Source organism: Excalfactoria chinensis, chromosome 3 (genome assembly GCF_039878825.1).
Source record: "Excalfactoria chinensis isolate bCotChi1 chromosome 3, bCotChi1.hap2, whole genome shotgun sequence".
Classification (NCBI taxonomy): Eukaryota; Metazoa; Chordata; class Aves; order Galliformes; family Phasianidae; genus Excalfactoria; species Excalfactoria chinensis.
In genome coordinates, this window is record NC_092827.1 from 1,579,483 (window position 1) to 1,602,576 (window position 23,094).

At 41.4% G+C, this 23,094-nt stretch overlaps 1 protein-coding gene across 2 annotated transcripts in view; it reads left to right on the forward strand.

The window, feature by feature from the left end:
• The window catches only part of SUPT3H (SPT3 homolog, SAGA and STAGA complex component), a 242,743-nt gene that overhangs the window by 182,125 nt on the left and 37,524 nt on the right, over window positions 1-23,094 (forward strand). For both annotated transcript variants that reach the window (XM_072332924.1, XM_072332925.1), the window contains 5 exons: window positions 3,284-3,359; window positions 5,853-5,965; window positions 6,483-6,590; window positions 7,141-7,329; window positions 9,576-9,686. In XM_072332924.1, the coding sequence (XP_072189025.1) occupies window positions 3,284-3,359; window positions 5,853-5,965; window positions 6,483-6,590; window positions 7,141-7,329; window positions 9,576-9,686 (597 nt within the window). The remainder of the gene's footprint in view (window positions 1-3,283; window positions 3,360-5,852; window positions 5,966-6,482; window positions 6,591-7,140; window positions 7,330-9,575; window positions 9,687-23,094) is intronic.

The following is a 23,094-nucleotide window of genomic DNA, read 5'->3' on the forward strand; positions in this document are numbered from 1 at the left end:
CATCCTGCGGCATGTTCCAAGGAAAGCATGTGAAGTATTTTAACTCTGCTGCGCGCCACATAACTCAGCTTCTTAACTGCTTAGAATGACTAGTACTACTGTAAAGGGAGTGAAAACTACATATATACATATATATTTAATACATTTTGATAAACTGGTGGGACGGCATAATTCATGCCATTTCTTTAATCAGGTTTCAGGTTGAGATTGCTTTAAGGCAGCGTGGCAATAGGATTTCACTGCTTCTTCATGTAGGAGTGACTCTCAGCAGACTGGGTTTTATACTGATAAAAGAGGACTTCAGTTCTGTTGGAGTGCTGCTCTTTCCAAGAAGAGAATCTGGAAAATTTCATATTTATAAAATTTAAGCTTTTCGTATTGAATGTGTCTAAAGTGATAGTTGAAAGAATAAAGTCCGTGGGAAAAGAGCAAATGGCTTTAATGGATTTAAAAGGAAGCATGGAATACGGTTTATAGCATTTTCTCAACTTTCCCATGTCTTACCCTCTGTATTGGCAAAACCACTAAATGTACATTCTGCCTATCTGCCCATGATCATAAGTTGCTGGTACACTGATGGACAGAGCTTCAGTCCAGTCACATCTTGAAAACTCGATACCTGCACCAACAGAAACTGCAGTGAATTTCTGGTGCAGAATAACCCTACCCATCAGTACCAGTGGGTCCCACCTGGATGGGTAGCAGCCCTGGGGGGCAGTGATCAGCAGCAGGTTGCATATCAGTCAGCAACATGTTCTCATCGTAGCTGAAACAAAGCTCTCAGTGAGCAATGGTAGCAGAAATGTGCCTGGCAAGCTGGAGGAAGTAGTTGTTCCTTTCCACTTGATATTTCTAAGGCCAAATCCGGAGTAGGACAGCCAGTTTTTGAATCCTTCCATTTCAAAGAAATCTTGAGAAAATGGAGCAGAAAGATGGAATTAAATAGAAGTCTAGTATTAGATGTGGGGATTGGCAGCCCTGCCTGTGGCAGGGGAGTTGGACTTTGGTGATCCTTGAGGTCTCTTCCAACCCAAGGCATTCTATGATTCTGTGATTCTATGAAAGTTACCAACAGTGCGGAGGGGACTAAAGCTGATGAGGTAGAAGCTTACGGCTGCTGACCAGCAGTTGCACAATGATTGGACCAAGACTGTAATAGCTTGGGGAGCCACCAATGGTTGTTTGGCAAGTTGAAGTACATCGTTAGAGAACTTCTTCTCTATGCAGCGCTGGAGCAGGTTAATGGAGGAGGCATAAATGCTCCATCCTCTTCAGACTGTTGAGGAGTCTGCAACACAAGGATTATGGGGAGTGACTGAGGGAACTGGGATTGTTCAGAGTGGAGAAGACTCAGAGGAGACCTCATCACTCTCTGCAACTGCTTGAGTGTGGCGAGGTGGGGGTTGGCCTCTTCTCCCAAGTGAGAGATAGAATGAGAGGAAATGGTGCCATAGGAGGTTCAGATTGGATGTAAAGAAAAGCTTCTTCTCAAAAAGATTGATCAGGTGCTGGAATGGGCTGGCCCAGGGAGGTGGCTGAGTTACCATCCCTGGAAGTATTTGGGAAACATGGAGATGTACTGAAGAACATGATTTAGTGTTGTCGGTGGTAGGTGGGTGGTTGGAAGAAATGGAGGTTTATTTATTTCATCATTATCTGAAAGTGTCCAACTAGGAATTTGTGACTGGCAAAGACACAGATGATTGCAGAATGTAATCCGTATTGCATAAAAAAAGTTACACTCTAAATTATTTGAATGTAATCTCTTAATATGTGAAATATTTAAGTTAAAATTAGATGGTCTTCGAAGATGTAGAATAACTTCTATGTTTCTGTGACCCTACGTAGTAAAGTTATGTAAGAATTCCTGTAACTGAACTTTAGTGTATTATGTGAGAAGTGTCCTGTACTATGCAGAAGATCAGATTAGATGATCCTGGTAGTTCTTTCTGTCTTGAAAAATATGACTGAATTAATTCAGAAGCAAAGCAGATCTCTGTTCTGATCATGGTAGATGAGGATTGAAGTTGTTGTGACCTTTATTTTTACAGAATACAAAATAAATTTAGACTTAATGTCTTGCTGGAATAGATTGGCTGAAAAGTTTTACTTATCTGAAAAAGCGGCTCCACAAAATGCAGTCAAGATGCCAGAAGAATGCATAGAAGTATTGAAAAGTACTTGGAGAGAACATTTTCCATCCGGTTGACAAAGAGTCCAAGTACAGCAGAAATGATGGAATGGGTAGAGGTGGAAAGAAAGAAGGAGGGTGTGTTCCTGAATGGCAGGTAGTTCCGTTCACAACTAGATTAATGTCTGTGAATGAGGTCTTCTGATCGATGGATTGGTCTGTCATAGAAGAGCAATCTAACAGGCAGAGAACAGAGGAAGAAACAGTATTTGAAATACTGATTTTTTTTTCTGATATAAGAAAGTTTTAAGGCCAAATGTTGGTTTCATTACCTGTCTTCAAATAGTCTCATCAACAGCCCTTTAATCTTCTGCTAAATCGGATTAATGTTCTCTGCAAGTTTGAGTTCATCAGACGTAGAGGAGCTCAGGGACGCAGAGTAAAATTAGTGTGTGTGTTTTTTGGTTGTTTTTTTGTTTGTAATGCCAACACAGCTGTGCTTCACCTTCTGCATTCAAGGGGTCTTGAGCTGTATGGACTACCAGCAGTGCCATCAGCCACTCCTGACACCACTCTGCATTCTGAACTATCGTTCTGCTCTCACCAGGTTTAATGGTTTCTTTTGTGTTTGGAAGATGGTTACGTTCCTTTCCTGAATGTGTAAAACAAATAATATACTTTTCTTGTTTAAGAGACTTGATTCAACTGTCCTCATCTGAGGAGGGTAATTGTCCTCATCTGAGGAGGATAATTGCTCTCTTTAACTACTGCTTCCCGCCCCCAGTATCTGAACAGTTCGACCTCTTCTAGAAACCAGATCCATACCCTGTGAAAATCAGCTCTGCCCCTCTTGAAGAACACAGATCCAGCAGTGAACATTTTAAGCCACTTCTTTTAAACTCTAATTTACTTTCTTCTCTTATGGCAGAATCTTATAGTGAAAGTGTGCACACTCCTCTGGGAATCTTAACTCCTGGGGCCAATGAGAAGTCAGCGATTGTATTTCTGCAGCCGAAATTGGTTTATGCACGTTTAAATTGGGGAGGGGTTACTTGATGGTGGTGTCAGGGGCACCGCGCTGCTGTAATTTCTGTTGTGGAATGCAGTTCTTGCTGGAATAAGGTTCATCATGTGCTTCTACTCTTTTGTCAGAGAGCAGAAAGACAAACACGGATGATGGATTCAGTCCAGTACGCTGAGTTTTGTGAAAGTCGGCAGTTGAGTTTCTGTAAGTATCCTAAGGGCTGTATTGTAATCAGATGTTCAACTGTTATTTTGTGCCGTAGAGAAAACAGCAAAGCCTCGTGCTCCTCTGAGAGCACTTTTGTTTTCCCCACAACAATGCAAGTATAAAAATAAAACAATAAAAATAATTTAAAAAATACTTTGTCCTCATAATTCCTGGGGACGGTTAATTTTGCATAGTTGCAGGCTATCTAATGGAGTACTTTGTGTTATGGTTTACCAGACTCAGATACTGGGCTGCTGGGGACTGCTGCAAAGACAGAACTTGTAAAGAGTTAATGGGCTGAAACAGCCACACTTGCCTGAGGTCTGTTGTGGTGCTGGTATGGGCAGCACATTAATAACACGTCATGGTTGCAGGTCCCGAGGAATGCATCTAAAATAAGAGAAGAGCAGCAAGTTTTGCTCTTATTTTTGCATCCACAGTGACACAAAAAGAGTCTTTTCCTATTTTAAGCTGTAAGCTCCTGCTGTGGATTTTATTCAACGTTGGCCAAATTCATCAGTATACGCCATTCCAACACTAATAACATGATGACAGAATTAGGGCTTTACTAGCACTGAAAACCAACTTACTAGAAGTAGTTGTGGGCCACAACTATAACGAGCTGTAAATTAATGGGCTTGATCATGTAGCAAAACATCATTACAGAGATACTTAAGTGATGACTAAGGTTTAAGGTCGAATGTCAGAAACAGAGAGGTTAGGGAGCCCTTAAAAATCATGACAAAACAGCACATGATCCAACACCACGCATTGGACACAATGATGTATTTAAATGGGAGACCTTATCTTGTTTGTCCTAGCAGGACACTTAAGTTCGAAGAAAACGAGTGAGTCATTTATGACAAACAAGTGACACACTGCAAATACTGTTCTGTGTCAGCAAATGTCGGAAAACACGTTTTGTAAGCATTTATTTTCCTAACTCAGAATGTTCTGTGAGCTCGGTTGTAATTTGGCATCACACATCTGTCAGCCGTTAGATGAATGATACTTCAGATCAGGGTGACTTCAGCCAACGAGAGGTTTGTGATAAAGTCATTTTAAAACCCCCCAAATAGTCATCTCTAGAGAGCAAATGCAAATCTTCATTTGCACAAACAAATCGAATGTTGCTGACCAGGGGACTGTGATTTATAAAAGAACCTCAATGGTACTTTAACACTGTTGTTAAATGACTGTATCTGTACATTTCTTTTTCACTGAAGTTTAGTGTAGTTAAAGAATAAGAGACTTAATAACAGACTCATACCAAATTCAGTTGCATAATAAACTCAACTGGATGGCACATGCTGATGGCCAATCAGAACATTTGATCCAAAATAACAGAAAGGTTGTTTTTGCTAATTTTTTTTTTATTGGAAGTTGAATTCATTAATGAAAATTTATTGTTTCGAGTGGTAAACCCTTTTTACTGTGATATAAATGCTTGAAAGTTAGGTCACAAGAGATTGCATCTTGGACTTGGAGAAGTCTGTTCTGGCAGCGTATATTCCTGATTACAGCACCACATCGTTCTGCGTGCAGGCAGAGTAAGAGGTCCACCAAAGGCTCAAGCACTGTGGGATCTCATTCCCTCATAAAAAATAATCTCTTTTGACATTTGTTTCTGCTTGATACCTGCCTTCTCTTTAGCTTTTTACTCCTCAGTGGAGACCCTCTTTGAAAGTGCTGTTTTAAGTGAATACAGGGTATTCACTGCACTGTGACTGTCCTGTCCTCACGAACATCTCATATTAGGACCTCTGTATGATTAGTTTCTGTCTGTGATCAGCTTGCCTTCCTCTGGCTGAAGTAAGCTCGTCCCACTTTTGGTTCTTATGTGAATTTCCATGATGCTTTTTCGGTTCCATAAGGGTATCTCTTTTATCCTCTCAGCAAGTCTCTCGTGTTGCCTTGCTCCACATTTTCCTTTGTACTTTCTCCTGAGTGATCTCATCCATTAGCAGTGTGAAGCTCTTGTCTGAATGTTGATCGTTTGCAGATCTACAATATGTCCTTACATCCAAAGCACCATTTAAAAAATACTCCTCCACAAATCACATTGGCTGGCTTGTCGGCACCTAATCCCCACTCAGTACAGCACAGGACCTCCAGTTTCTTCTTCTGTCCGTCATCTGTCTTCACTTTGTTAACTCAATTATATCCTTTTTATCTGGGCTCCAAACCTCAGGTTTTGGTTGGTTTCTTCTAACGCCTTTTTCTGTCATTTGTCAAAGATGCAGTGCAATCCTATTGCTTCTTTAACCGCCATACATTACAAATCATATTTATTCTGTCTGCTGTCCACTGAGGTAAATCCTTCTGAAATCTGAGTGTTCTTCTCCTTTCACCTGCTTATGGGTTTCCAAAATGTTGTGTATGAGATGGTTATCTTTCTTGACTCTCTGTGTTACATTTGTGGTATTTCTGCGTTATTTTGGCCTACCTGCCACTAACGTTTCCTTTTTCCCCCATGATTTGAACTGGCAGCAAAGAAAGCATCCAAGTTTCGTGACTGGTTGGATTGTAGCAGCATGGAGATAAAGCCAAATGCGGTTGCAATGGAGATATTGGCTTATTTAGCATATGAGACAGTGGCACAGGTATGAATTGGTGTCTTTGGGATACACTAACTGGGCCAAGCAGGATACTTGAATCCCTACCTGTCCTTCAGTTTGCTCTATGGCAGATGTGTGCTGTGCCATAGTCACCCATCTGACAATACACAATTAGAAGTGTTTTCTAACAGAGGGGAGTGGAGTTCAGCACGAGCTTTATTCGGATCCAAACTGAAACCACACACTTTGCTATGTGACCTTTGGCAACACGCTGAGGTTCATTCAAGACGATTGCACAATTGGATTGAAAAGCAGGATTTCCTGGAAAACAAAATGTCACCTTAGTGCCAAGCCGAGCCCTCTTGGGTAGATAAATCACTTTGTATATTTGCAGAAGTGGAAAAGAGAGGTTCCTTAGGCTAAAAAACCTCAGTAATTTTGTTTTCTACTGAGAAACACTAAGAATAATCTACCTCAGCCCACTCCTCCTATCACTTCTTTGTTGCTGTTGGGTTTATGATGCATAAACTAGTGTATTTACTGGCTGTTTTTGCCTCTGCAGTTGGTGGACTTGGCCCTTCTGGTTAAACAAGACATGACTCCTAAGGCCGGTGACCCATTCAGTCATGCCATATCAGCCACCTTCATACAGTATCACAACTCCACTGAGGTATATCTTGCTTTCTTATATATTTATATGGTGATTAATGCAGGGGAATGTGAATAAATGTATTCCACTATTTTATTACATATAGTATTATGTGTATTTGGTAGTTGCCTTCTACATAGGTATTGTTATTTGGTAGCTGCATTCTACATAGATTTTACTGAAACCTGGTAGTTACATGGGCTTCTGCTATGGAGTTCATTAGCAGAGTGAGGGATGCAAGAAGAGAGGCATTAAACTGTAGCTCCGAATGTTAAATTCTTAGCAGCATCTTTTAATTTTAATGTCACTTCTCTTTTCTTTGGTGGAAATTTCCTCTTTATTGAAGGCTCACTCTGCTGCATACTGGGAGATGAACATTCATGTCCATATTTGTCAGCAGAAGCAAGTACAGTCGGTTCTGCAAGGCATGCACTGCTGTGAAAAAGCAATGGCAATCACTAGAGTTAGCCAACAATGCTGTATTACATCTCTTCAAATAGTAGATCTAAGAAGGCCATAACCATTTGGTGCGTTGATTCTATAACCGCTGTTGGACATCTTGTCTTCACAGCCACATCTCTTAGGGCAGGCTGCAGGTGTGAAGACTGGCCTTGAGTCTCCTGAAAACACACCACCCCCAACACCCACCCCACCAGCACCTGCAGGGCAGCAGCATCTTGGGAAAACACCATCGGGAGCGCTGGGGAATGGAGGGATTGGGCAGGACTCTTCCAAATCCAAACAGAGGAAAAGAAAAAAGGTACAGAAGCATGAAAAAAAAAAAAAAAAAAAGGCAAAAAAAAGAAAAAAACACCAAAAAATCTTGAGGATATCCTTGTGTCATTTATAATTATTAATTTAATATTAATTCAATTAATATTAATTTAATATTAATTTTAAGTTGTATTACTGCCGGCATTGGAGGAGGGGCAAAAATACAGACCAATATTATTTCTGTCAGAATTAGGGTAAGGCTTCTTAGTCATGACAGCAGATGTTGCTTCCAAGAGAAGCTGCTCCTCTACAGCTGCAGCACCACCCAAAATAACCCCCCTTCACCGACATAAACAGCAAGAGTTGGTTTGAAGGGTCAAAGTGTAAGCAAAGTAGGCAAAGAGGTTGTTGTGATTGCCTTGCTCTCAGCAGCCTTAGGCAACTGCCTTCTTTGCCTATAACAACTTTGCCTGACCTCCTTTATTTCTATGCCAATCGGTTGCATTCAAGCTAAATATTTGTTTACTTTGCATAAAATACGGACGTCTCATGTTCAGTCCATGAAATGTAAATATTACAATTCCTGTCTTCTGTTGCAGATCCTGGATATTCGGTGTGAGAGAGGTCTATGTACCTTAAAACCACAAGGGAAATAGATTTGATTAAATAAACTGGTTCGGAAGAACTTTGTTATTCCCTTAAGGCTTCTTTTTTTTTACGTTGGGGGGGAAGGGTTGGGAATAGTGATGGCAGTACTCATTTTGCTGCAAGAAATAGAGTGACATGATGTTTTCATCTGTTATTCTTCTACACAATCAATACTCATTTTCATGGAATTTTACCTGTAACTTCCAGGCTGGATGTGGCTCTGGGCAGCCTGGGCTGCTGGTTGGCAACCCTGCACATAGCAGGGGGTTGGAACTGGATGGGCACTGTGGGCCTTTGCAACCCAGGACGTTCTGTGATTCTATACTGATGGTTAGAAAAGGTTTATTTTCTCCCTCTTGTTTCATCGGGGCAGTGGATACTCCCAATAGGTCCAACTTTCAGTGAGTTGTAAAGCCTTTCTGAAGACTTTCAGCTTGCTTTTTCCTCTTCCTTTTTAATGCTGCACTCAAATATCCATATTTTGTGCCTGTGGCCAGTTACCGTCTTTATTCTCAGGCACAAGAATTTAGCTGGAGTCTGAATTTTTGATACCTCGTATTTCACCAGTTTTGTGAGTTTATGTTCAGTTAATTCCCAGTGTTCGACTTAATGCATTTTAAAATAATTACGTCCTAAAAGGTGCACAGTTTTAATGAAATGGTCCCACGTGCCCCCCAACTTGATTAGGTGTGTGCTGGATACCAGTGAGGCATTGCGACAAACGAGTTAACTTGGTGAAGAATGTTATTCTCGGTCCATGAAGGCTCAGGCCAGCAGAAAATATTTGAGTTTCACATTCCTGTTACGAACATCAGTCAACAAGGGAAGAATCCACCATCATATCATCAGTTATTCTGTTTATATGTGCACAAGCTTCAGTAGTCTTGGCACTCCTGAAAGAAAATGTTCTGTAAAAAATGCCCTCCGTGTTTGAAAGCATTAACATGTAGTATGAACGTATGGGGGAGGCACGTATGTGTGTACATGCAGTTTTAGTGCCTAATGTGAGATTTTGTCCTTCACTTTCATGAACTTATGACTGAGCTCCCATTGTTCTGATCAGTCTGGCAAGCAGTCATAGAATCATAGAATCACAGGGTTAGAAACAACCTATGAGACCATCCGATCCAACTGTCCACCCATCACCATTGCTACCACAAGCTACTAAAGCAGTCCAGTATCACCTCTTGGTGATTTTGGTGTCAGATTGCTTTCCACTTGGGATACTTGTTCAATATTTCCCCCACCCCTTGACATCATAATGAAAGCCTGAAATGTTTTAAAAATAGTTTCTGTGGTTATTGCAGTGTGACTTATATGACCCTTTCATTTCACTTAGAACGTTTGCTGCTCTTTCCAATTGCAACATACAGCAGCACAAGGTGAAAGATTTAAGAGGACAAATACGGTGTTCTTTGGGTCTCTTAAGCGAAGTTCATGTAAAAGTCCTCTTTGATTTGTTAATAGCTTTTTTTTTGTCTAAAGTACCGTGTGGCAGCAGCGCTGTGTGTCCTTAGGAAAAAAAAAAAAAAAGAAAAAGAAAAAACTGGTCTATCTTATAAAGGTTTATTTTCATACTTTATGCACTGTAGGTCTGTTGTGTGTTTTTGATTTAGTAACAGTTTATGTGTTTTTCTGTTGCAGAGCGCTGCAGCCTGTGGTATGGAGGCTCAAAGCGATGCCATCCAGCCCAGCCACATCAGAGAGGCCATTCGGCGCTACGGCCACAAGATTGGCCCCCTATCCCCATTCACAGTACGTAATAACAGAGCTATAAAAAGTTATATTTATAATCTTAAAGAACTTTGATTTTCAAGTGGTCAAATGAAGAAGCTTTGGAATTGTTGAGAGCAATTTGTGGCGACTGTAATTTTCTTTATAAAAGTGGCATCGTTCTCCCGGGAAATAAAACTTTGTAATTTCTGTCTCTTTTTTGGAAGGACAAAAAGGTTGTTTTATTTTTCTTTTTTTTTTTTTTTTTTTCTTTTAAATATTATTTTCTTTCAATTACAAATTATGCTTTTATTTTTATTTTTTATATTTTTTTTTTGTTAGTGCTTGAATTTTCTGTTTTTGCAGCGTTTAGGTTTACAGTTATTTTAAATTATATGTATTCCAGTATGGTGAGGAGCACTTTGTATTCTAAAATTAGTTGTGTGTCCATTACCGCTCCTATTGGAAGCTGAACTCTCAAGTGACACATTCAGGGTTGGAGAAAGAAGAGATGGGTTTCTTTAGATGACTTTGAACCTCAACTAAAATGCACGAGAGCAGAGTTTGTAGTGGAACTCTGATGGGTTATGAGGTTTTACCATCATTTTTTTCTCTGTGTAAATGGCAATTTTGTTGTCCAGAGCAGCCAAAACAAATCTTTTGTTTAAATCTCTCAGCTGATAACAGTGTGTAAGTAGTCAGTCCTAATGTCATACATCGGGATCGTTTTCTGTCGCCTGCTGTTCTGTGTAACCTACATTCTGACTTACCTCAAAACATCTAAATCTAGAGAAGAATGAAAGTTAGACAAATGCTCACGTGAGAAAAACAACCACCCAGAACACTAGATCTCAGATCCTAAAATCAGGAAGAAATTGACCATCTTTGGAGAGGTTTTAGTAGAGGAAAATGATTCTGAATCCAAAGGAAATTCATTTACATTAAATCTATATGGAATAGCTGAAATATCAAGGAAACAGTGGTACTTCACCTCAGAAGCTAGGAACAGGAAAAAACAAGACTGAAAGAGTATGTGAAGTTACGGTTTTCCTAGTGTCAAAACTATAGGTGATGCTTTTGTGTATGGAATTAGATGTTGGGGTTATTAATGTGATAATGATGTTATGATGTGGAATATTGACAGCAACACCACAAAACCATGACAGTGGATGCATATTTGGAGTGAATTCTCTTTCCCTAATGTTACCCCTCTCCTTTGCTCCTCACATATGCCAGGTTAGTATCATTTACAGTGGCGTTTCTAGTCCAAAACAGAAGAATTTAGTCTCACAAACTTCTCAAAGTTTCCAGCTAGCCAAACAATTTAATTTGTTGCCTGCTGTCAGTACGGTTAATGAGGTTTGTAAATTCCCTCTAAACAAGCCTAGAAAGAGAGAAAAAATATTGGATAATCTTGTAGATAGATACAGATTTTGTGCAACTGTCATGCAATTCCTTTTTGAATTAAATATATATATATATATATATATTGTGAAAGGTGTTAAAATGTCTGTATTTAGAGCTGCCAGTCTGTCCATACTCACTGCCATCAATCACAGTTGTCCTCAACAAAACTACTCCAAACTTCCCGTAAGATCCTTCCAGAGCAGAAGGCACAAACGTGGGCTGCATGTAGGCTGATGCTTCCTTCAGCCCTACCTTCTTGTATTGCCAGCCTCTCACACTGTTGATTTTAAAAATATTGTACCTTGCCATTGTGGGCAGTGGCGTGGCAATGTTTCTTTTGAACAGTCTTCCTCTTTCTCCAGTTGCCACCACATTCACAATAGTTTCTTTGTATGCCTGCATGACCTCCTAGACAGGATGAATGAACCAGGAGGAAAAGTGGCTTCACTCAGTGCTCTTGTGATGTTGAGCAACTGCAGGTTCAGTGCTTCTAAGAGCTGGAAAACCATTACAGTGCATACTGGTGTCTGTCCTGTCCCACATTCCTCTCCTTGGTGTGCAAATAAGAAGTTCATTGTGTTAACGATCTTCCTTTTATCCACTGTGTTTCGTCATAGCCCAACCGTTAAGTCAGAGTGATTAGAGATTTCTTATAAAAGGTGATTTCAATGGGCCTGAGGGATTCATTTCAGAAGTAGCATTCTGACTAGTAGAAGCAGCATAGGATCCCTAATTTTCCCATAATTGGGAATATCCAGTAGAAACCGGTCAGAGCCAGTACTGAATATCTGAACCTTGGCAGTTTCCTTGCTGGCAGTGGACTGAAGCTCAGAATATACTCATGCAGGTAACGGTCTGCTCACAGAAGTAGCTGAGCACTCAGTTATGAAAGCATTTCAACTTAGATTCTCAAAGGTGACTGCACTGAGGTACGCAGAAGCAAATGCCTGAAGATGGGTTGTCACAACTGCAGCATGTTGACTCAGTTTGCCTTTGTTGTTCTGTCTGAAGTCTTTTTTCCCACTGGTAGCATTTGTCCACTCAGAGCTTGAGCTGGTTTTTGGCTTTTCTTCTCAGATTCTGACTTTTTCTATAAGCTCTTCAGACTGTGATATCTATGCACTATTTGGGGTATTTGTTTGGGCTGCTTCAGACTTGATTTGGTTGCTTAGAGATAGATGGATTGCAGTAACATTTCAGATTTGTATCTTTAGCCTGGAAGGATCCCCTTCGTGTTCCTTGTCATATCTACTAGGCAGCTATGAATGGCTTATTTGACACATCTTAACATCTTAAATGGCGCAAGGTACCTAAGCTTAGGCAGCTGAATCCATCGCTCTATAATTGTTTTGGGAGGGCAAGAAGTAAACAATAAGAACAAGAGGAGAAACAGAAACTGTAATATGGAAAGATTCCACCGTGGGAATCAGGAAAGCTAGAATTTATCTCTGCAGTTGTCATGGATGACTTGTGGGGTGTGAGGCGTAATACTTAGTCTGGAATTTAGGCTACCAGTTGAAGCTGCATACTTTCTAGACAGCTAACTAAAGCCTGTAAAGCCAACAGTCACTTGCAGCATCCTGAAAAATGAGTTATGGCAGCTCTTAATGTGAGACCCCAAATCAGTGAAGCCTATGGTGAAAATTTTGATCATCCTCTTTCTGAAGCTTATGTTTGTTGAGTAAGATGGGAGTTAATCTAGTGAATGATTAAGAGAAGTATTGAATGTTCATCAAAGACATATGTCATTAGATTCAGTGATATCAGGCTTTCAAACATTCCACCTAAAAGGTATCACAGAATCACAGAATGACTTGGGTTGGAAGGGACCCCAAGGATCACGAAGCTCCAACCCCCCACTGCATGCAGGGCCACCAACCTCCACATTGAATACCAGCCCAGGCTGCCCAGGGCCCCATCCAACCTGGTCTTGAACACCTCCAGGGATGAGACATGTGTGTGTTTTGTAAAGGACATAGGAACAGAAAATTCACCTTTTATGTGTATATCATCTCTTCTGTTTCTCTTAAGACTATTGACTTTCCCTGTCAGACCAGAATTTATAATCCACAGATGCCCCTAAAGGGCCTGTTTTACATAAAGAAAAATGATATTTTTGTATATCCCAAAATTTCCCACTAAATTTACTGATGTCTTTTTATCATTCGCTTTAGCAGTGCCATTGAAGAAGCAAGTAAGTAAATGAAGCTGTCTCACTAAAGAAATAATGAGTATTATGAGGCGTATATTCCATTAAGACCCCGAAGTGTATACATGGGACTGGATTTTGTGTAAGAGACATTGTTCTGTGTACAAATAGTTTAAATCAGCAGTACATCCAGAGAAATGGCTAAGAACCTGGGTGTGCCAAGTATCTGATAATACCTCTTCATGTAAGATTGTGAGAGACTACACACATCAACAGTCTCTGTATGTAAAATCCCATTTGCACCCTAAAGCAGAAGAGAGAATTCTAACAGCCTTTCTGTAAGCCTACAGATTTGGTTGGTAGCAGCCTTTTGTTCGTCTCTCTTCTCTATAGTTTTGAATCTTCCTTTTTTTCCATCACCTTTTTATTGCTTCAGGAAGAGGAGCAGGAAGCTGCTTTACTGTACTCCTCTGCTATATTTAAATCACCTTTCCACTGTTTTTAGCCAGTCTATACCTTTTCTTTTCCACTTCCAATAATGTGACCATGCCTAATGTCATGGATGCATTAAGCTGTGCCACATTCCCAGGTTAAGTCCCAGGTGCTGAAGGAGAGCAATCTCAGCTAGAACTTCGTAGTCCTTAGACTAAAGCTAATTTCTTGCACTGTCTGATAGTTCATATGTAGCAAGAGCCATGCCTAATTGCAAAGACATTCTCCAGGTTCAATATCAAGCTCTAATATTGAGAAAAGCCCCTGCTTTCCTTCTCCTCCATCGGTTAAAAGACAGGAACCTTTCTTTAAGGCATGAATAACGTGGTCTTCAGTGATGGATTACTGATATTTGACCTGGGGACTTGCAGGTGCACACCTAAATTAACTCCCTAAAAAGTGTTTAAACCACTCACCATCTAGGCTGTGATGTATGGGCCTTCATTCTGCTACTCTGGATATACTTTACTTGGCACAGTTCAGAAGAGAACTGGTAAGAGACTGTTCTGCTCTTGTGTTAATCCTACCACTATACATCCTCCTTGTGATGTGCGTTGGTTGGCTTTTCCTTAGTATCATGTAAGCTAAAATCCTACTACAACTGAGTTGTGATTCATGTACTGTATTTGGTTTCACTGAACCTTCGTCGATTTGAGTAGTTGAAGCTTAATGGAATTGGGAATCACAGAATCACAGAATGGTTGGATTGGAATAGACCTTGAGGATCATGAAGCTCCAACCCCCCAGCACAGGCAGGGCCACCAACCTCCACACTGAATACCAGCCCAGGCTGCCCAGGGCCCCATCCAACCTGGCCTTGAACATCTCCAGGGATGGACGGGGCATCCACAGCCTCTCTGGGCAGCTGTTCCAGCACCTCACCACTCTCACAGTAAAGAACTTGGAAAGGTCACGTTAGTTTTACTTTTCAGCTATTTTCTTTCAGTAACATCTATTTTCAGTAACATCACTGTTACTATCAATTTTATCACTTAGTACTACTACAAAACTCATCCCCATACATGATATTGTATTTCCATTTTTGTTTACAAAACAAATATAGACAATTTTGGTGTTATTTTCTTGGGATGGTCGTTATGTGTTTGTCAGACACCAGTAGGAATATTTTCTGACAACTTCTCTTTGCTGTTTAGTCATAATTGTCCTTGCTCTTCCATCTGAACTGATGATAGGTGCTCCTATTGATGCAATTTTCATAGAATCATAGAATTACCCAGGTTGGAAAAGACCTTAAAGATCATCAAGTCCAACCACAGCCTAACCAGTAGCCTATCTCTAAAAAAACCTCTGCTAAATCATATCCCTGAGTACCACATCCAAACGGCTCTTAAACACATCCAGGGATGGCGATTCAACCACCTCCCTGGGGAGCCCATTCCAGTCCCTAACCACCCTTTCTGTAAAGAAGTTCTTCCTAATATCCAACCTGAACTTGCCCTGGCGCAACTTGAGGCCATTTCCCCTCGTCCTGTCACTTGTCACTAGTGAGAAGAGACCTGCCCTACTCTCGCTGTAAGAACCTTTCAGGTACTGGAAGACGGCAATAAGGTCTCCCCTCAGCCTCCTCTTCCTCAGACTAAACAGCCCCAGCTTCCTTAGTCTCTCCTCGTAGGGCTGATTCTCCAAGCCCTTCACGAGCCTCGTTGCCCTTCTCTGGACCTGCTCCAGTACCTCCATATCTTTCTTGTGCAAAGAACAGTTGTGCTGTGTGGTTTATCCTTTAGCAGCGTTTGATGGATGTTGGTTTGGACAAAAAGAGCACTTTGAAAGTTTTATAATCATATGGTAAATGAGAACTAACATTAAAGTAGCGCAAATGATCCGTTTGCATATATTTTGACCTTAATAGCTATGTCAAAATGACTAACATAATTAGAGCAGTTAGGTTTTGTCTCCAAGTGCAAGCCACAATGGAAAGCAGCAAGTGTACTGCGGATTATTCTTTGTTTTATCATGCCTAAGGTAGTCTAGACATATATTTTATCCATATATTGTCTTTTGGGTGGTGCTTACTGTAGCCTAATGTGAATGGTCCAGATTTTCATGATACAAATAATGTATTCAAAACACACAGACAAGACAAAGGGAAATAAGTAACTCTTCCTCACATTGGATGATGCAGTTCTGTGTTGTACCTGAATCTACTTTTTTGTGCTCTGTACATTTAAGTTTAAAAAGTAAGACATTTTCACTGAATCACAGGATGGCTTACATTGGAAGGGACCTTAAAGCTCTCTCAGTTCCAACCCCCCTGCCATGATCTGGTTGCCCCCAATGCAGGACCATGTAAAATGTCTTGCACAAGTCTAAGTTAGATAATACCAGTTGCCCTTTCTTTGTCCACTGATGTTGTAGAAAGTCAGCAGACTGGTGAGGCACAATCTGCCCTTGGTGAAGCTACGCTGGCTGGCTTGGGTCACCTGCTGCAGCCCAGCCTTCTTCATTGTTTGCAACTGCTGCATTGATTTCCCAGCAAATATCTCAGTGGTTGAAATCCACCATCAGAATGAGAGCTGAAGAGCACAGTGTGGGTTGTGCCTGAACCAAAAGGCCGCATTCACAGGCTCCACTGACCAGTCAGACGTAGTAGACTCAACCACCAGATGCTTTAGTCCAGACTAAATCCAGACTAATTTTAACCCACAGGCTCTCAACCAGATCAGGGCTGTTTCTCAGAGGAAGCTCTTCACAATCTATCCACTTCTTAATAGAGAAGGCATATCCCCCATGCTTCCTTCTTTTCCTACCCCTTCTAAAAAGCTTGTATTCCTCACTCATACTATTCCAGTGATGCTGTTCGTTACTGTGATAACATAGCTTTCTAATTACACCTTGGCTTCCAGATCCTCTTGTTTTTGTGGTCATTAACTCATTGCAGGCTCAGTCTTACTTCCTTGTTCAATTAGAACTCAATGGGAAAACTGCCAACATAAGATTAACAGACTTTTTACATCGAGAGATGGATTTATATTTGGCTGTAAATTAATCATAGTCATAGAATCATAGAATCATAGAATGGCCTGGGTTGCAAAGGCCCACAGTGCTCATCTCATTTCAACCCCCTGCTGTGTGCAGGGTCGCCAACCACCAGACCAGGCTGCCCAGAGCCACATCCAGCTTACTCGAATAGAGTTTATTTCTAATACTTGGAGTAACAAACAATACATCATAAATCAAAAATAATCCGTGATCAGGATATCTGAAACCTTGATATGAACAGTCATTAATTTCTGAAATGATTGAACTGGCGAATAATGCAGATTTGCAGTGGTATTTGTGGCCTTGAAATGCATTCTACTCAGCAAGATCGCATCCTGTGCTCCGAAGGGAGAAGGAAAGCAGTCAGCTACAACAGTGCTAATTGGATGGGAAAGTGTTCCCCAAACAGATTCTTTGTCCCCTCTGGTTTATGCCAGTTTGGAAATGAAGTGTTTTTGATGTTTGGCTAAAGAGAAACTGAGACTGTAAATGTAAACTGTGATACTGCACAGACCTGCAGAAGACAGTGGCCATTATTCAGCGGTGTAAGCGTGTGTAAATGGAGTGTGTTGAATGAACAGAGGGTATAACCAACTTTTGTTTGGGTGATCACTTTTTGGGGGAAAATACTCCTTCAGGCCCCAAGTAATTTCAGCTTGGAATGACTTGCCAGTCTAAGCCCTCTCTTGTTAAAAGTTTTAGCCCTGTTAAATTGCACAAGCATCATGAAACAATGAATACTTACTAAGTTATGTTTGTGATGCTGCTTTTGGCATTTCCAGCCTGAAGAGCATGTAATGCCAGGGAATGCTCTGTGCTGGAGACCTGCATGATTTGCCCTTCAAACAGCCCTGCTTTTACACCTATAGCATCCTAACTCAAGGCCAGGCTGGATGTGGCTCTGGGCAGCCTGGTCTGCTTGTTGACAACCCTGCACATAGCAGGCAGTTGGAACTGGATGAGCACTGTGGACCTTTTCAACCCAGGCCATTCTATCATTCTGTGATAAGGTGTCAGTATGATATTTGTAGGGATGAGCAAATTAAACAGAGCTGAAAAATTGGGAAAACACGTTACTTTTAGGTGCCCCAAACTTCAGAAAAAAATTAGTTTCACTGTTGGGCAGGGAGCTGCTCTTCTTGACTGGAAAGAATTCCTTTCTGCCTACTTCCAACCAGAACAGTAGTCAGAAAGGTTTTGGAATACAATCTTTGGTAATTGGTTCAGTACACACAAAGTGGATGTGTTACATCAAAGTTTTTGACTACAGTTTCTGAAAGGAATTAGGTACACTGGAATCATATCAAACCAAACATCTCTGATATTTCGGGTGCTGTAAATAATGTGCCGCCCCGCTGATAATCAAAATCAATTGACACTGATTTTGAAGAAGTCAGAATTTCATTCTTCATCAGGTTTCTAAAACGAAATGTATGTATCGATGTCAAAAAGCATTTGAAAACTTTTCCTTCTGTTATGTGTTTGTTTTCTGATATATAAAAACTCAACTTGACACATTTTTCATTTCTCCTCATTTGGAAAGCTAAAAAAAAAAAACAACACAAAACAAAAAAAACAACCAAACCCCAAACCCAACATTTTATTTCGTTAAGCAATTAGATTCTTGTGAAGTGTTTGTCTGTGCTTCGAGCGATTGTCTGCAGTTATTTGTTGTTCTATAGTGTTAACCCCGCGTGTTTGAAAAACCTGAGTTATGATTCTATAAAGCAGCAGGAAGTCCAATCTCAGTGTGGAAATCTTGCCCCCTTCCCTCCCAGCCCCCACCCCAAGGTTCCTCCTTTCAGATTTATGAAAGAAAACATTTCTTGCTGTAAAAGGGTTTTGTATGCCAGCATCTGGAAGTGTTTATTTCGGTGGCGTGTAATCTATCTGTGGATTTAGTTAGCACCAGACCCCCTTTTGTGTACTCCTGACTTAAAATTTTTATAAATGATCTTGTTGAATTTGTGCCAGCGTGCACATGGTTTGGCTGATTGCTGCATATATCCTTTACCTGCCAGTCACCTTTGATTTATATCCCTTCTCCTCTGCTTCTGCCTTCCAAAAATGGTGCCACTGGACTGTCCTCTAAATCATCGGACTGGATAAATTACTCCAGGATGAGATGGTACGTTTTGGGCTGACTCCTGGACAGAAGGCATTCCTATAATCCACCCTCACCCGCTCTGTGTAGGGCCATTCAAAAAAGAGAAGGGCCTGGGGAAATCGGGCTCCCTCTTCCCCTCCATCCCGAGCTGTATTTCTTCCAGTGCCATTCAAGAATGCAGGACTGGGCATTTGATTTATGGAGCTCTTTGTGCCGATTGAAGACATGCAAACAGCCCGAGAGCCTTTCCACATGCTCTCCTGAATTGAACTTCTTCATGATATTCGTTTAATCCCAAGAACGCCATTTTCTCCCAGACAGATTAAGATGTAAAAGAATAGCATTTCTGAGGATATTCTGGAGCATTTCACTTGGAAGGGGTTACTCAATATACTTGACAGGTCTGTCCGTGATAGAAATCCCTACTGGTTTCCTTAAGCTAAACAACTAACGCTCCTTTGGAATAACAACAGTTCTGTAAGCTTTGCTTAATGACATTACTAATTTGGAGAGTTTTATGAAGTTTCCTGGAGAAAAGCAGGTGGCTTGGCAGTAATTTAAAAGGTTCACAATTTGTGGTAGCGGTTTCAGGGGGTTTCATGTTTCTAAAGAGGGAGAGCAAACTGCGTATTGCTTAAGAGCGTCTGACACAATGATGTATAATTTTGGACTAAGTTTCCAGAAGTTCATTGGTCATTAAATGCGCTGCTTGACTTTATATTGCAGTTTCCCAGCTGTCTCTACTGGGGGTAATCTTAACGCTCGAGCAGAATTTATTAATGAAGGCATAAACTGATGAAACAGTAACTTGTCCAGATGATTTTATTAAACAGAAACGTCGATTCTTAGATAAGAGAAAAATGTCACTTAAGGAGATTCGGAAAGAACTGGCTCCTTTTCTGCACAGCGCTGGGAAAGCGTTCGCAAACGGTCTGGATAGCATTTGATATCCTGTGGGGACGTTTAAAATTCTTGGGTCGCACATCCATCAGTGTCTCAGTACACAGCACAGTGCATGAATTGTTGGGAGCGGCGTGCGAGGCCTTCGGGTGGTACAGATGAGGGTCGGAGGAGGCAGGAGGCAACGGCGTGGAACCACTGTGCTGTTCCCATCATCCCACCACGGTGCTGCTGTCCCAGCAGAGCACAGAGCAGCTCATGGTGTGAGAGAGTGATCATAAAAAATACCCAGATTTGACAAAATGCTTATTAGCTCTGCTAGGGAGAAGACAATAAATAAGCTCTGAGGTTTCAGTTCACTTCATCTCTCTTACAATGCAAAGCAGCCCCTAATTTGATAAGCCTTATATAATTATCTTTTCTTAGCTGTTTATCCAGGCTGACAGGCTGAGGGAGCTGGGCTTTTCAGCCTGGAAAAGAGAAGACTGCGGGGTGACCTCATTGCAGCCTGCCAGGACCTAAAAGGGAGCCTGCAAACAGGAGGGGAGTCAACGCGTTGAAAGGGGATAACAGCAGGACAAGCGGAAATGGTTTGGAGCTGAAGGAGGGAAGATTGAGGTTGGACGTCAGGGGGAAGTTTTTTACTCTGAGAGTGGTGAGGTGCTGTAATCGGGTTATCTAGATTTATCCGTGATAGAGGCTGCTGCCCCTAGAAGGGGAGAAATGAACAAAAACAACGGCAGCAATCTAAGGAAAGAAATTATTTTACTAAATACGAGACACAATATGATACAATATAACTACAACTACTATATCAAACAAGGCAGAGAAAAAGAAAGAGAGAAAAAGAGTCCCGGAGAACCGGGGGCCTACTGCAATCTCTAGGCGACAGGCTGGAACGTTGCTGATAGAGCGAGACGGCAGGGATGGAGCGCTCCAAAGCGAAAGACAGGGCGAAAAGAGGGACGTTCCAGCCTGGGAGCAAGATTATATGTGTGTCCTCCTCCTCTGGTGATTCATCTCTGGCCGCGTTGTCCCCTGGGATATGTAGTTTCCTCCAAGGGCTGAGTACTCGGGATGCTACCATTCCACAGATCTGGAGCATGAACCTTCCACACTTCCGCATACCCTCTGTTACACTTCCACATACCCTCTGTTACACTTTCTTATACCACCAAAACAGTTCATACCGCACATGATGTCATGATGTAGAATATTGACAGCACAAAACCATGACAGGTGCTGGAACAGCTGCCCAGAGAGGCTGTGGATGCCCCCTCCTGCCCTGGAGGTGTTCAAGGCCAGGTTGGATGGGGCCCTGGGCAGCCTGGGCTGGTATTCAATGTGGAGGTTGGTAGCCCTGCCTGTGGTGGTGGTTGGAGCTTCGTGATCCTTGAGGTCCCTTTGAACTCAAACCATTCTGTGATTCTGTGATTCTACGTGGCAATCTGAAAACAAGTACAACTACACAGGTATGTGCTGGAAGGGAAAGGTGAGCAAATGTCATTCTACTGCAGATACAAAGAAAAAAAGAGGGTAACTGAACAAACAGTTCTGAGGCATTACTGAAAGAGAAGATATATAAACACACACATCTTAATTTAGTCCCTTTAAGTTGGGTAATGGTAGTGATGTATCCATGCAGTACATAGGTACAAACATTCATGAGCAGCAGTTTGATAGTTAAAAATCATAAGATTCTCTTTTTTTTTTAAAACTTGTCAATGCGTGGAATAGTCACTGTGCTCCCTGCAGTTCTTTATTTGTATGGGTCTGTTAGATTTTGAGCAATATTCTGCACTGACACCATCGTACACTGCAAGAGAAGACGGTGCAGTTGTGTTCTGCACAATTCTTTCTATTTCCCCTGGACAGTAAGCATTCGCTCATGCATGTTTTTCTTCCTGAGTGATTTAGAAGTGCTTTATGAGCTAAAATTACTTACAGTTGTCAGTTCACCTACAACAGGGACTGAAGCAGCTCAATGTGAAATGCAGCAGCTGTGGAAAAGTCTGCAGCAGTGCTGTGCGGCTTTGTAGCACAGGATGTGAACTGTCTAGATGAAACATTGTGAGAACTCGAGGATCATGTAATACAACTGTTTGAGTTGGGATTATTGCATGGATTAATGTATGGTTTAGGAAAGTGACGCGGAACTCTTAATTTCTTGTGAACAGGATCTCCATTTTTGATGTTGTTTTAATCACTGACATTAGACAGACCTGCGCTGTTACCCTGTGCTTGGAGAGAAGCTCTGCCCACAATCAGCTCCAACATCACTGGTCTGTCCCATTGCAGCAAGGGAAAATCTGGGGGATAAAGGGGTAATTCTGGAAAGGGACACAAAAAAGAATCATAAAAAATAACCTGTATAATAATAATATCAGGACTAGGTGGAAATACTTCTTTGAAGTTCTCATTACCTGCTGTTTTCATTTCTAGTTGCCTGTTCTCTCCTTTATAAAGTCACAGAATCACAGAATGGTTGGGCTGGAAGGGACCTCAAGGATCATGAAGCTCCAACCCCCCACAGCAGGCAGGGCCACCAACCTCCACATTGAATACCAGCCCAGGCTGCCCAGGGCCCCATCCAACCTGGCCTTGAACATCTCCAGGGATGGACGGGGCATCCATCATCATATAAACCTCCATTCAGCAAATAAGTAATCTTCGTTAAAAAAACTATGATATAATGTACGAGAAAAAGATGGAGGAGAATGCGAGTGGGAGGAAAGAACTTGCAGAAAGTGCAGAAAAAGAAAAGAAATAGATACTCATGGTTTATGCATGCAGTTACATCTGGATCTGCAAGGACTGAGGGAGGATACAGTGTTGGATCAATAGTGCATTGTTGCAGAACTCAAGAAAAGCCATGAAGTTAAGGGAAACACTTGAAAGGAATAGAAGAATCTGGAAAAAGAATGAAAGGAATGTGTGGATCTAGAAATAGAATAAAGCTAACCAGGCAGCTGTCAGGTTTTTAGTGCTGTGTAATACTACACTTATGAACGTGACTAATGCCCTGTTTGAGATGAACCCCCAACCACACTACCTTTCAGATCCATCCCTTGTATCTTCTGGGCCACAGGGACAACATTTTGTAGGATGGTTCTCTTGCTTCTAAACCAACAGCCAGGATTCCCTCTGACTGATTGCTGGGTGAATGCTGAACCCGGAGTGGTTAAAAAGCTGTGCTCTGAAATCCATAGCCCAGGGCTCTGTTGTGAACATAATGCTTTTAATCTTGCATCATTTAAATGCCAATATCGCTAGCAGTGGCTGAATCAGTCAGAGCATAGACTTTTAGATGTGGCATGGTGCAGGCACAAAGGAAATGATCCCACAGTAAGTGTTTGCAAAGAGTTATGCTGCCAGTACAAGAAGTAGGTAGGGGA